Genomic DNA, 16,323 nt, shown 5'->3' with positions numbered 1-16,323 from the left:
TAAAAATTTACGGCCCGAGCCCGGCTCGGGCCCGAAGTGATATATGCTTTGTAGGCCCGAATCCGGCCCGCGATCCGAATCGGGCTTAAGCATGCGGGCTCGACCCGAGCCCGTGCGAACCTCTAGCGCTCCGTGCAGATACTTTTAATATATGCAGATGACCTTGTATGGTCGTTTCCGTGGAACCTACACTTAGATGAACGTCCTCCCATATTTCTGTGATTGGATGTCTGGCCGATCTTCATTTATGAGAGTTTCAACTTTTCAGATTATCTCATCATTCACTGCTATTCAGTGGCGGATCTAGACTGAGGCCGGAGGTCATCCCCCCATTTTTTGTGACAATAATAATTTAAGCTATTATTTATATATTTTTGAAATTTTATAGTAAACTTTGGATACACCTATCATACTCTTGGTACTGGTTGCCCCCCCCCCCCCAGTTTTTACCTTCTAGATCCGCCACTGCTGCTATCCACGTTCTAGTACTGCTGCTATCCACGTTCTAGAACGGTTCTACCACATCTTTTTTTTTTTCATCTCTCAATTCCTAAGATCACATCTGAAGTATCTGTACACCTGCCAACAACACTATATGAAGGACATTCTTCACCATATACGGCAAACATTTCCTCGTTGATTTGTTATCTTCCTTCCCTTCTCCTTTTTCCTCTTAGGAACGCGGTGGCTCAGTGGTAGAGCGTTCACCTCTGCTGCATGCAGTCCTTGGTTCAATTCCAGCATGCGCCAAATTAGCTTTCTGGTAGAGAAACACCCTATGCATGGGTTTTCTCGTGGTTCTTCCGTTTCCTCCCACTTTCTTCAATCCACTATTTTCATTCATTTCTCATAATCACTGTCTCCTTTAGCCTAGCCAGCATAAACATGGGACGTAAACCTTAAAAAATTTCCTTTCATTTTTACCTTCTTCTTATTCTCAATCTCTTTGTTGCTAACCAAGAGGTTTTCCCTCTAAATTTAAATTCTACCTCAGGAGGGCATTTACGGGATTTCATAGGCGATTTCCAACTTTTCTTATATAAAATTCCTTTTAACTCCTATATATACATCCTTAAAGTTATGACTCTCTTTACCTAAGAGTTCAGCATTTACTTAACCTATTACTTATTTCCTCTCTATTAGGATCATCATACGAGGTGTGATCAAAAATACGGTGAATAATTTTATTAGAAACAAGGTATTAAGTTTACATGGAATTTTGATTTAATCTCCTTCAAAGTACTGCCATTGGCTAGCAATGTACTTATCCCAACGTTGAATGCATGACTGGAAGCATTTCTGGAAGACTTCTTTTGGAAGGGCATTCAGCTGCTCTGCAGGCCCGTATCCAGGGGGGTCTACCTCCCCCCTAAATTTTGGCTGCCCCCCTAAAATTTTCACGGTAGACTGGCTAATGAACCATAATATGGTGATGAACTATAATATGGTTGCATCGGGCCGCTCCTAACTTCAGCCGGGCCGCCCCTAACTTCAGCCGGGCCACCCCCTACATTTTTGGGCTGGCTACAGGCCTGCTGCTCTGTCGTGACCCTCCCAATGTCAGAAATGGTGTAAAATGTTGTCCTTTAAGCCCGGTTTTAATTTTTGGGGAGGACCAGAAATCGCATGGTGATATATCTGGAGAGCACAACAAACGTGAACAGACTGGAATACTTTTTGGGCCAAAAATCCTCAGATCAAAAGCAATGTGTGGCACGGTGCATTTTCGTGGTGAAGAAGGAAGCCATTTACCTATTTAATTGGAAGTTGAAATGCTTTTCACGAACCCATACAAGACGTTTAGTTCTTTTTAAACTTCTCGAATAGTCATCGCCTGTTTGAGCAAGTTATTTGTGGTATTTTTTTGCACCTTTTCATCTCTTTTTGACGTCGAAGGACGTCCCGATCGTTACTCGTTTCCATCCGACTCCTTGCCGCTTTTGAACCTCTCATACCACTTGTAAACACTCTTCAATGACACCGCTTCATCGCCATACACTAATTTTCACATTTCATGAGCTTCTTTGGCACTTTTTTTTTCAGCTCAGAACAAAACTTAATGTTGGCGCGCGATAGACACTCGTAACACGTCCTCACTCTTCTGTCTCTGGAAGCTAACTAACGTGTCACAACTCGCCCTACTCGACTCTGACTGTACTAAAAGGTTTAGGCTACCAGGATTACCAGATGAAATAGATACAACGTCGGAAGATGGCACTGTGCAACTACGTTCACCGTACTTTTTGATCACATTATGTATGTACCATTTTGAATGATAAACTAGTATTTTCATCTTATTTCATGGCCGAGATAATACGGTGACTTAGTAGCAGAGCGTTCAGTTTACGATGTTATGGCCTCCAGTTCGATTCCAGACCAGAGTTTATATTGGACCATATCGTCTCAGTCAGCATTCTTGAGGTCCCTTGTTTCTTCCCAGATTGTCATTTCACCAACTTTCATAACTATTTACCTCCATTAATCATCTGTCTTTTAGGCAACAGGGCATAAACGTGAGACATAACACTGAAATATTTTATTTGATTTTTTTTTATATTACGGCCACCACGTTATTTTAACAAAAATGTCAGTTTTATCTCGTTTTCAATATTGTTCAATACTAAATTATTATTCATAACCAAACAAGATAGCTCAATGGTAGAGCGTTTACCTCTGGTGCATGGTGTCCCTGGTTCGTTCCTCGGCTAAGTAAGTTTGTGGTGGACAAAATCGTGTCCGTTTGTGCTCAAGAATATCAGGTTCTCTTGCTTTATGGACACATAATATGGAGTTTTACTTTACTGAATAGAGTCAGGAGCTTTCATTAACCTTTGATTTTGCCCTCTTCCTCGAATACCACTTTAGCCTTGAACGTTCGCAGATTCAGTAAACCATTCTAGTGGTGAAGAATAAGGGAAATCTGTATCTGATTTTGTTTTTAGTGTAGTTTATGTTCTGAATATATAACCAGTGTGTTCTGTAGGTGTTTTCTTGGGTGGCACGGTGGCTCAGTGGTAGAATGCTTACTTCTGGTACGTGGGGTCCTTGGTTCGATCCCCGGCCAAGTAAGATTGTGGTGGACGACATCATGTCCGTGGATTTTCTCGGGGAACTTCCGTTTCCTCTCAATTTCTCATTCTACCACTTCTTCCATTATCATTTCCTTGCCTTAATCATTCGTATCCCTTAGTCTAAAGGACATAATCGTAGTACGTTCAACTAAAAGCTTTCATTTCATTTTTTTTCCTTTTTTTCAGTAAGCCTTTGTCAAAAAAAATGTACTGAGTCGTCATGCATTCAGAAATATAATGGTAATTCATTTCAAATGCACTGTTGTCAAGTAACTTATGATACTTTATATGTTAAAACAATAAATTTTAATTAAATTTAGGGGAATTGTGAAATAAATGTAGTGGGAAGATTATTTTCCGAGTTGGTACCATTGGATCTATAAAGGTAAGTAAAAAATTATCCGTAATGTAGCCATAACTTTTCTTACATTGTTCACACTGACTTCTGTCCTCGTTTTATTTTATTGTTATGCTGTTGTGGTCATGCTCTGAAAGTTTGACCCTAATTCCTTCATTTGTCTTCCTTTTGTTTTATTGTTATGCTGTTGTGGTCACGCTATGAAAGTTTGATCCTAATTCCTCCATTTGTCTTCCTTTTGTTTTATTGTTATGCTGTTGTTGTCATGCTATGAAAGTTTGATCCTAATTCCTCCATTTGTCTTCCTTTTGTTTTATTATTATGCTGTTGTGGTCATGCTATGAAAGTTTGATCCTAATTCCTTCATTTGTCTTCCTTTTGTTTTATTGTTATGCTGTTGTGGTCATGCTATGAAAGTTTGATCCTAATTCCTCCATTTGTCTTCCTTTTGTTTTATTGTTATGCTGTTGTGGTCATGCTATGAAAGTTTGATTCTAATTCCTCCATTTGTTTTCCTTTTGTTTTATTGTTATCCTGTTGTGGTCATGCTATGAAAGTTTGATCCTAATTCCTCTATTTGTCTTCCTTTTGTTTTATTGTTATGCTGTTGTGGTCATGCTATGAAAGTTTGATCCTAATTCCTCCATTTGTCTTCCTTTTGTTGCAGATAGATCATGGCCGCTCCATTAGAAGTTTGCACCAAAGAGGAACAACGAATACTAGTACACTTTTTTGTGGTCGGAAGGTGTATCAGGGACCGCCATCCATCAAAGACTTTCGTACAGTCACGAACATTAATAAATGGAGGTTGGAGCCATAAGAAATAATGGCTTCAGCCTCCATTTATTAATGTTCGTGACTGTGCAATACGGGAACAGTGTCTTGCCGCAACGGAGTGTCTACGAATGGATTGAAAAAAAAATAAAAAAATGGCGGCTCCGACTCCGGCTCCTTCCTCGAGTTGTTTGTTTGTAGAAGCGTCACAAAAGTGGCGCGAAAGAACGTTGCCACTGTCTTTAAAAAGACTTATCGGCAATTTACAAAGATAATTAAACGTGTAAAATGTAATGATTTGATTAGTGGAGAAATGATAAAAAGTTATAAGATGAGTACAAAGGTATATGACATGTACAAAGTAATAAGTATGATAAAGTAAAAAATACGTGAAAAAGGTAAGGTCACAATCGGGAAAAAGTCAAATCAGGAGAGAAGTATGACACAATAGGGTAAAGGTCAAAATCGGAAGAGAAGTTCGAACAGTTAAAGAGGGCTGAAGGCCCATATGGACAGGGCAAAATGTAGAGAAAAGTGGGAGCGTAAAATGAATGGGAAAAAGTGTAAAAAAAGGGGGATGTATGAACGTGTAAATGAAAAAAAAAACGAGTGTAAGTGTAGTGTATATGTATAGAAAGGCCCACTCAACTCTCGTCCTCACAGAACACACAAAACACGATGCACTCGCCGTAACGGCCACTGACGAACTACGAGCGTAACACTTGTGCGACCATTTTTGAATTTTTCAATCCATTCGCAGACATACCGTTGCGTCAAGACACTGTTGCCGTATTGTGCCGAAAGTCTTTCATGGATTGCGGCCCCTGATACACCTTTCGACCACAAAAACCGTAACATTGTTCGTTGTTCCTCTTTGGTGCAAACTTCTAATCGAGCGGCCATAATCAATCTGCAACAAAAGGAAGACAAATGGAGGAATTAGGATCAAACTTTCATAGCAAGACCACAACAGCATAACAATAAAACAAAAGGAAGACAAATGGAGGAATTAGGATCAAACTTTCATAGCAAGACCACAACAGCATAACAATAAAATAAACGAGGACAGAAGTCAGCATGAATAATGTAAGAAAAGATATAGCTACATTACGGATAATTTTTGATTTATCCTTGTAATTGACGACAACAAAATACCTGATCCAGCAACTGCCATGTTAATAATAGCAGCAATAATATTTATTGATACATATTTACGTATATTTTCTTTTTCCTTTCTCTTCTAGTTTGTTCTACCGAAGCCAACGCTTTGTACAACAGATATGTATGAACTAATGTGTGAATGTTGGAGAAGAGACGAAACCATACGACCGACATTCAAGGAAATCCATGCTTTTTTTAAGAACAAAAACTTTGGATATCAATCCCGGAAGGAGTAATTTTATCTTAAAAATATACAATAAGAAATTACGAAAAAAAAAAGGCAAAAGAAGATTGTAACAACAGCAGAAAGGCACTAGGATGTTAATAAGATATAAATTAATCAACCTTCGTACATTTGGATGAAATTTCAAAGGGTTTAAATCCTGCAAATTCAAAAGGTTCAACTCCTGCAAAGAATATTCGTATTTTGTTTATTTATTAAATATAAAATTATTGTGAGTCATATTAGTTGAGACGGGTGGTATTTCTCCCCTCTATAAGTCATCTGGATATTATTGTACTGTTCTGTACCCGTGGTATTTTTATTTGTTTATAATGTTACTTGTTTGTTATTTTAAGACATTAATACAGAAGTCATGTTTGTTCTATAAATTAATTTTCATTCAAAATTTGTCTTGATAACATTATCTGTCTTGATAACATTATTTGCTTTGATAATGTTATTGATTTCCTGCATTGCTTCTTTTATACAATCCATTTTTTTCACATGGCTATTCTGTGTAAAACAAGCCTTATATAAGGGTTGCCAGTGGTATGGTATTTATCGTGCAGGTATGGTAGTTTATCAAATGTACGAGGAACAATCAATCCTGAATTCGAATCACACGCGCGAAGTGTACGATCCTGGGGAAAATAAAAGAGAAATATTTTTATTAAATATAACACATTGGTAGTAGAACAATATGCGCACGGAATCGAGAGAGTGCATAATGTATTTCCATTGTTGAAGCTCAAAGTGCACGTTCTTTTTGTATGCTGTAACGTTTAAGTGTCCGAGTATTTCTTTGTAGCTAAGTGAATAACGTGGATTTTCTTTGTACGCGTATTCTAGGTTCGATTCCCGCGTGTCTCGGTTACAAATAAAAATAATGGTTCAAATTCCAGATTAAACAGTAGGCACTAAGTCTCATAGCACGGGTGACCAACCTTTTAAAGATTGAGAGCTACTTTTCATTTCAGAATCTACTTATCTGTTAGCTACTTCGCTAGAGGGAATTATAATCGATGAAGTCAAGATAAGACAGACCGCTGCCAACTACAGCTCACGATTTACTTGTTGACTAGTAGACTATGATTCACACGTTGGCCACCTCTGACTTATACCGTTGGTGGCGGAACCGTACGCTAAGCCTCAATCAATTGACAATTGTTGCCCTATAAGTCTGCAAAGGCCGAAAGAGTAAAAACAGGAGTTAGATACATATTAAATCGTACCGAAATCCATACGATCCAATTGGCAGAATATATTATCCACTTGAGATAGGTACAGGTTGATAACATTGGGTAAACTATCTTACAGTAATCCAACTACTATACGCGGCAGCCGAATTGACAATTCGACCTTGAGTGCTGCTCTTACGTCGACCAACCCGCTTCCAGCGACGTTGCCAACACTGTGATGTTGAAATTGTATTTGGTCGACACGCCGCATGTTCTGAATGAGAAAAAAATTTAAAAAAATCAACATATAGCAATATTCAGTCGCTGGAAACAAATTTTTCTCCGAAGCAGTAGTGTATAGAGAGGGTGGTCCAGGTCACGATCACATACATTTACGACATTAATAGGTATACAAAGAAAACTGAAAAGATATGAATTTCGGAACTTGAACCGCTTGATGAATTTGCAGTGCAGGTTTGGCATTAGCGCGTCGTGAACTCTATTCCATACTCTAGTATAGCGAACTAATAAAAATCCTACTATAATAGTCCATTTGTTTTTTTTAATAATATTTGATTATTACTAACTAATTTTTACCTATTTCCGTAATTTTGTATAATATCTATTTTCATTTACCGATTTTATGAATACTACATTTTGTACAGTGGATCCTCGGGTCACGAGATCAATCTATTCCATAACACTTTTTGTAACCCAAAATTACTTTCCCATTGAGGTTAATGTAAATACAATTAACTTCTTCTGGCTACCGAAAAGTGGCACATACTATATTTTTCTTTTACATTTTTTATCTTTGATAAATAATAAAGGTTGAAAAAACAACATTATCCTTTCTAAAGATAACTCAGTAACATTAAATTAAACAAATCAGTAGGAGAGCTAAAACACACAAGAAGGGAAAAAACAACAACAAAAAAGTAGAACAAATAATGTTTATCGTAAAAGTACAAAAGTAATCCTGAGCGCATAGAAATGTGAATACAGGTGAATGTGCGTTCGTATCTCGAAATACAGGGTGATGTAAACAGAGATTACACACACTGATTGATCAACTCAAAAGCTTTTTTCTAACATATTATAAATGTTCAATATGCGATCCACGAGTGACACGACACACATCTAGTCTATAAGCCAGTTCCTGCCAAACCCTTCCTAGCATGTCAAGGTTGATATCGGCCACAGCTGTAGTGATCCGCTCACGCAATTTAACGCCAGTTGTAGCAAGTGGCGGCACAAATACGCAATCGATCTTTCATGAAACTCCCGAAGAAGAAATCGCATGGGGTAAGGTCTGGAGATCTTGGTGGCCATTTTAAGAAAATAGAACGCTTTCTGCTTGCCTGTAGAAGCCATATTGCTCACTTCGATTAAACCGCCTCCTGGTGGACGTCTACGTAACTAAGGCTCTGCAATAGAAAGAGAGTAAAAACTGTTTGAGATTATTTTCCAGAAAAAAATATATATTAGCAAAAAAAAACACATTACTGTTCCAATAATAAATTAATGAAATCCAGGAACATCATTTTGACTCACCCTGTATTGTTCCCAATCCGAGGGAAAACGTTCATAAAACTTGTTCGTAAACAGTTTGTTCGCATACTGAGAGATTCATTAACCTACAGTTCACTATCTTACTTTAAACTTGTATTAGCAATTTATACTGTATTTACAAATTCACAAAAAAAAAAAAAAAAAAAAAAAAAAAAACAGGCAGTTGGGCACAAAACTGTATTCGTGTGTGATTTTGTATTAAAAGCATTTGAAACCTTTAAAATTTTGGCCTGCTTTAGAATGGTACATCGTCGCACTATACAAAAGAGAGTTTTTGTTTGTTTGTTTGTTTGTTTTAAAGGCCGCATTAAATAATGTTCATTCCCCAAGAAGGCTGCATTGAATAGGGCTAATATTAATAGTTATTTTACAGTTATTAGTTGTATTAAAAATGTACAAAGGCTGGATAAAAAGGAGGAGCGACAACATTGTTATAATTTGTATCTGGCTTTGTGCACAAAGGAATACTTGTTACATTCCTTCAATTTAATTGCCTCTTCACCATCTGCCACACGTGTGGAAGGCCTTATACACCATCAGCGCCTAAATCTTTGCCCATGCTCACTAGGGACTGCCATATGCTACGGATGATGGCTTCCTCCATTTTGACGAAGAAGTCGTCATGAAGTCCCTGAAAACATTTTTGTGGACTGCTCCCATGTGGCACTTCATTTTTGATCCAAGCGAGTTGTTCCTTTTCGAAACATATTGTTATGACGTTTCTAGTTTCCGCTTCTACTTTACGGCACTGTTCCTATCGACTGAATAACAAACAGTTATTACCACTCGCCATACTTCATCACCTCACATTGGCTTATCAGCCACGGAACTCTTGTAGTGCTAAGACGTAAGAACAGTGTAGCCACTACTTCTTACCCAATCTATGTACATGAAAATATACAGGGTGGCCCAAAAGTAGGTATACAGTCCCATACAGATCGGCTCGTGACATTTTATATCATTTAGTTATTATCCATACATATATTGAAATATATTCATTATTTGTTCTTAATTTATTTTCACTTATAGCTGAAGCTCGGAACAGACCGAAGCAAATAAATGCATTATCTTAATTAATTAAAATGTCATACTTGATCGATGCTGGTATGTATACCTACTTTTGGGCCACCCTGTATATAACTTTGTTATATGGTGCAATATTACTTGATATGTATGTAAGCTTGGAATTACATTTCTGGTATATTTCAATATTTCTGAAACATTTTTCACAACAGACCCAGAAGGTAGCACATTTTTAAGACTCTAAAAGCTGAATGTTTCCCATTCCCAGAATTCTGGAAACTTGAAAGAATTACTAGATAAACCCGACTTCCATAAGTTGCGGACGGATCGAACAATGGTAGTCAGTTGAGTGTAAATGAATATTTAAAAAAAAAAAAAAAGTGAAAATCACACAACTTGTATAAAGATTAAAATTAAAGCTAATATTAAAATAAAATTATATATTTTATTCCAAGCTTTCAGAGAAAAAAATGTATTCAGTATGGACTTGTGAACAAAAGTGTATCAGTATGTTACGTAAACTTCATAAAATGGAACACTACAGCACAACATAATGTATACGATTCTTTATAATGAAAAATTGTCATTTTTGTGGACATCGAAAAGGAAGAGAACAAAAAGGTTACAAACACAAAAACTGCATAAGTATATTGTTCTTCACGAATAAATTAATACATTTACATTTATTTAGTGCAGTGACTGCTTTTTTTGTTAAGTTATTGCTGACTCTTGTTTGTTATAAACTGTGTCTGTCATGATGTAATATCCAGACTGTGATGCCCTGTAAATATTTATGTCTACAGCTGTATACAAAACATAATATTTCTATTAGTGACCTTTGTTTTTATTTGTTATGTAAATATCAATGGATTTCAAATCAATATTCATCGAAACACCATATATACATGTCAGTCACAAGGTCTATTTAACGGGTGGACATAAAGTTTCCTTACAGCTCCTTCGTGGTTAAGCGGTTAGCATACGCGCCTTTGGCATGGGAGACCCGGGTTCGATTTCCGGCGGGAGCTCATGTGGTTCGGATTCGACGTTAATCATTAGGTCCCGTCTCCTATAGCCTCGCTGCTGAAAGGGACGTTAAATTCAAAATCAACTCATAAAGTTTCCTTACTTTCGTTCTTGTTGGATGTGCTATAATAGAATCACGGCGTAGCGGTAGAGCGGTCATCTCTGGCACGTGGAGTCCCTGGCTCGATCTCAGCTCCCGTCAAATGTGGTGAACAAACATAGTGTGCTTGGGTTTTCTAGGGGTTCTCCCGTTTTCTCTCATTTACATCATTCCACCATTGATATCCATATCATAATCACCGTCTCCCTTAGCCTTGGTCTACAATCGTGGGACGTTAAACCCAAATAAATTATAGAATCAGTGTTGCTTCCAGCCATACTTTCGAGGATGCTAAGACAAATTGCGATTACATTGTATACTCTTGTGCAGGGTACGTCCTTAAGCACGTAATATCAAAAGAATGACTGTCTGATTCATCCCTTCGAAAATTGAATTTTCATCAGTGACAATGCTAGAGAGGCAACGGCGTTAGCTCCCCCTATCCCCCGTTGGCTTCGTCTACCCCTAGTCACGCTATATTGTGATATGAGTTAAGTGATACAAAAACCACTATTTTCTGTACAAAAAATAGCTACCTTCAAAAAATTTTCCTATCCTTTCATTTGCTCCCCTAACAAATTACAGGTGACGTCATTATTGGTCCTTACCCAAAGTTTTCTGGAGGGGGAACGTGATCAGAATAATTGTATTTGTTTAATATGACAGTCGAAGGTTATTTTTCCATGTCACAGTATTCCATATGAAAGAATACACTTGTATAGATATTCTATACAAAATGAGTTTTTCAAATATGAGGGCAAAACATTCATCAGTAATACAGAAAAGGTCTGTAGATCTGACAACGGCGCGCCTTATGTGCAGATGTCAAAAATTCAGAGATCTGATGGAGCAAAGTTCGAATCATATCCCACAAACCACAAAGACATCCGTTGGACGTGCAAAGGATGTCAGTTACAGGATATTGTGATACCCATGGGGACATCCAATTTATATATCAATAGACATCCCGAGGACATTCTGTGGGAATCCAGATCTCCATGTCTCGTAAACAAGACTTACTGTGGAACATTTCCTGGTTCCGTGGTATAGTCAAGGATGACTTCTCGTTACAGACACATCTCATTGAAATCCAAAGAGAAACCCCGTAGATATTTCCATTATCCTTAAAATTTCTACCGTGAGCAGGGTCGTAACTTGTGAGGGGCAGGGGGCAAATGCCCCCCAGGGAAGCTCCCCGCCGTTCGAGGGGGTTCTATTTTAAGAACACATTTTCTTACTTCATATACGGTACGAGCATGAAATTGTAAATGAAGCATCAAACAGGTTCACTACATTACATAAACAAAACAGCACACAACAGGCAAATAAAACAAAAAAGAGTCGTGGGTCCGTTTCAGTAAAAAAAATGCCTACTATTAGGGGCCTAGAAACAATATTTATTCATATGGCTTTGAGATTTGTCAATATTGTCCCCTTAATTAATTTGTTATGTATGGAACGGGCCATGGGGCGTAACTAACGGCCCCGCAAACCTTGTCTGCGGAAGGGCCCACAGGCTCCGAGGGCAAATAGAGTAAGAGAAAGATGGAAACAAGGGGCACAAGAATTAGAAAGACAACTTTTTCTAGGGGTCCCAAATACACGTATTAATGCTTACCCCCCCCCCCCCAGAAAAATCTAAGTTACGGCGCTGACCGTGACAATCACATTCCGTTGAAATCCAAAGGGAAACTCCGTCGAGATGTCAATTATTCTTACGGTTTCTACTGTGAGAGGCACATCACAATGAAATCTAAAGGGGAATCCCAGAGGTATCTCCCTTAAAGTTTGTATTATGAAAGATACATTCCATTGAAATCCAAAGGAAATGCCGTGGATATTTTCATTACTCTTAAAGTTTCAACTGTGATAGGTACAGTCCATTGAAATTCAAGAGAAATTCCGTGGATATTTTCATTATCCTTAAGATTTCTACTGCGAGCGTTAATGTCCCGGACAGACATGGATGTTTGGGATATGAGGAGATAAACTATGTTATCTTTCCGTAAGCCCCTAACTCTGCAATAAGCTTAAGAAATATTTTCTTCAATATTGCACACTTTAGGCGTGGTTATGCAGTTGGACATAGGTCCGTGCATAGTACAGTACCATCCCAGCAGTCTCGTTGGAATTATTTCTTCCTTTCATTTTACTCGTAAGACTGCATTCTACCAACACAGTGATGAAGCTAAAGAGGGGTGGGTGACGCTTTAGTACATTTGCTGCCCTACAAGTGCACTCTGACCTATTGTATTGTAATGTAAATCAAGTAATATACCTAGATATTCAAAGAAAGTCTACCCCTCTGTTTGGCCCTCCCCTAAGAAATTAAAACTAGCGTGGTCACTGCTAGATATACAAAGATAGTCTGCCCCTCTGGTTGCCCTTCCCCTAAGAAATTAAAGCTAACGTCGTCACTGATAGTTTGTTTTCTATTTCGACTGGAGTGGATTTCATCCACAGTTGTTTTATTTATTTAAAAAAAAAGCATCATTATTTCATGAACACACTGTATCTTGATGCTCAAATGTTTACGAAATATTAATGAGATACTGTCAAAAGGAAAAAGATGCAATGTTAATAACCATGTTTAAAACAAATTGAGTAATTTGTTTCTAACTAATGTACTGTTTTTTTTTTTTTAAGCAAAGACTGAGATAAAGAGAATATATTATCACAAATACTCATTACGTATGTACATATCGTTTCATGTAATTATTGTAATTATAACAATTATATTTGAATCTATAATTACCATTTACTGTAGCAAAATCTCTTTTCTACCTCTGAAAAAAAAAAAAACGAAAAATATCGAAAGTGCACGAAGTGATACCAAGTGATAAACACTATTTTTAAAACAGCATATTGCATTGACTATTATGGGTTTTAAGAAACAAATAAATTCACAATAGCGTAAGAGAAAACAAACCATATTTTTAATGTCAATTAGATTACATAGTAAAATAGATGAGGTTACTGTATATCTATTTCCAGTATTCATTAGAAACAAGGTGCTTATTATTGTAAAAGAAATCCTTAACTTTAAAATAATAAAAAAAAAAAATGTGCAATGGAAAGATTATGTTACAAAAGAAACTTTTCCTTTCAGAATTTCAGTCAATAAATATTTTTAAAAACTTAAATTGGATTTTATTTTCCACAAGGTTTCAAAGCATTTTTATTAGTTTCGTACCAGCTTCCTACGCGAGACCTATGGACAGCTTTGTTCTGTTAGTCATTGTTATGGAAGTTCCCATCTTTCACCAAGAGGGGGTTGGGTTGCATATATTTTAATCACGCTCCACGCTAGCCATAGAACCTAAATACAAGGTTCTGATTGGTTGAAGTTATCTGTTTCTCGTCACGTAGCATACATATAGCACAAATCAAACACGAACTGCTGTCGGTCCTCGCGGTCGAACATGCTAGACCAGGAGCTAGTAATGAAAATCAGTTTTGGCGTTGGTTCAAACCCAGTCTAAGATTTTGTTTAAAATATTTTAATAACATTTTTATCATTAAAATAAGCTAAAAATAATACTCGATTGCTCTTGTACGTAATATTAATGCATAAAAAGTTATTTACGTACGCTACGAAACAGCTGAGTGCACGCACATAGCCAGGATTTCGTGACGAGGGGGGTCCGTGACATGAAATACTGTGGTCATTACACAAGGGACTCAATCATTCTAAACTATTTTACTGGAACATATATTGGTTCGTTTAGCCAGGATTTCGTAACGGGGCAAGGAGGAAGGGGGCGTGACATGAAATTCTGAATGCCCTGGAGCTCAATCAATCTAAACTACTTTACTATCAACATATATTGGTTTGTTAGGACAATAAAATGACGATATGTTAGTAAGTACAGTATTTTAATAACAAACTATGAAGAAATCTCGGGTAAAATAAAAAAAAACGTATTGAAAAACATTTTACAGTATTACGTCCTTCCTCTCTCCATTCAAATATAACAATTTTCCTTTCATTATGACCTCAACTATTATAAAAAGTGTCTTGTAAAATATGTTACAATATCTGCGTTCCTTTCTCTGTTGAATCTAATGTTAACAGAACTTTCTTTCCATATAAATTTTTGTTTTTATTATTCCGTCAACTAGTGTTTGTTCCAAATGACAGGTCAAAGGAGCAGTGGAAAATTGTTTTTGAAATAACATGTTTGATACTGCAAAGATGCGATGACGAAAAATTATGATTAAAAAATGTCCACGCTGTTACACAACGGCACTATGCTTTCGGAAGCTTGAAAACTCCCTGACTAGTAGCAGAAGTTCTGAGAATTCTGTAACTTTTCTAGAAAATTCAAATTCCCTGACTCTTCCAGGCTATCTCGCTCACCTCGCCACCATGTATTGCAAGCAATACAGATCTCCTCAGTGGCGTAACTAAAGGTTTGAGGGCTCCCCCGCAAACAACGGGAGTGGAGCCCTTCTCTACGCCCCACTTCACGATTTCGGGGCCCCATAGTGGCTTGGGTCCCCCGCAATGCGGGATCTGCATGGCTCTTATTTACGCCCCTGGATCTCCTCATAAGAAAGAGTAACCAAAAGCTTCCTGTAGTTTTTTTTTAATTTATTTTTAATGCTAGTTCTTTTTTCATTTCATTTTATTTCATCCTTCCTTAATTTTTTTTTATTTCTGGTCTCAAGGGGGGGTTCGGACCCCGCCCTTGGCTACGTGCCTGGCTGAGCGAGCGTCAGGAGCGAAGGTGTTTAGAAGCTCCGCAGGGCTTTTTTTGTTCCACCTTGACCCCGTAATAATGTACCACATGACATTACGTCACACTCGGGTGGTGAAACTTCGATGTAAATCTACCCTCACACGGTTTCATTATGACCAACGTAAAACGGTTGGCTAGGGTAGAACGTGAAAAAAAAAATGCAGTTGGATTGGATCTTCACAAATAGGGTAAATGGAAGTTATATGAGTAATGACCTAGCAGCCATTTTGAGAGATATGTATGAATCGTTGTAGATATCTTGATTGGCTAGTCGTCTATTTCAGCGCTTTTCAATAGCATTTCATACTGCATTAGACACTACATTGACATTACTCGTACAACTTCAATGTACTCTGTTCTGTTGACAAATGCCAGGGGGTAAAAATGAAAATGCGTGGATAAGTATAACAAGATCTATTTTAGCTATATGGTTAACATACGAGGTGTGTACGAAAAGAAACCGAACTTGAACTACTCAGCATTGGCAGTTAGCTACCCTACTCTTAGTGTTGCCAATTTAGGGTAAAAGTCGCTAAATCTAGGGGATTCGACTTCCAGAATAGCGAAAAAATAATATTTCTGATTATCGACTTTTTTGTTGATTTTTAAATGAAAATTTGGCGATTTATTTATAAATCTAGCGACTTTTGTATTGTGAACAAATCAAGCACTATTAATGGGAAGCACTTTTTATATATTCGTTTTCCTTTTACTTATTTGAATCAGCACAAGCATAAATGAGTTCGGTAAATATACAGCCTATTTGCGTGCGAAATCTCCAGAATCCCGCTTTGTTTTCTGATATCGTTCAATACGGTGAAAACCTTTCTTATCTTCACTTATTGCATTTCATCCTCAACTATAAGTGTTAAAAACTCAAATAAGCGCTCTTATTAGTCCAAGTATCACTCTCAGAAATACGGTGTCAGGCTGTAAGGAAGAAATGGTTTTAACCCATGGGGTTTTGATAGGATAGCTAAAACTTTAAATACAGGGTGTCCCAAAAGTCCCCTGACATAGGATAACTGTTATTATCAGAGTTACAACAAAATGTAAGAGGGGAAACCGTCTCCAAATATGATGTTTTCAGTCTAA

The 16,323-nt window shown here is 37.4% G+C and overlaps 1 protein-coding gene across 1 annotated transcript in view; it reads left to right on the top strand.

The window, feature by feature from the left end:
• LOC145689861 (discoidin domain-containing receptor 2-like) overlaps positions 1–13,167 on the top strand; it is a 563,912-nt gene extending 550,745 nt beyond the window's left edge. The window contains exon 18 of the mRNA XM_081764129.1: positions 5,448–13,167. Within this exon, the coding sequence (XP_081620255.1) occupies positions 5,448–5,600 (153 nt within the window). The 3' untranslated portion in view covers positions 5,601–13,167. The remainder of the gene's footprint in view (positions 1–5,447) is intronic.
• The last annotated feature ends 3,156 nt before the right edge of the window (positions 13,168–16,323 follow it).

Source organism: Thermobia domestica, chromosome 7 (genome assembly GCF_964235325.1).
Source record: "Thermobia domestica chromosome 7, izTheDome1.hap1.1, whole genome shotgun sequence".
Taxonomy (NCBI): domain Eukaryota; kingdom Metazoa; phylum Arthropoda; class Insecta; order Zygentoma; family Lepismatidae; genus Thermobia; species Thermobia domestica.
This window is presented reverse-complemented; position numbering and strand designations above follow the sequence as displayed.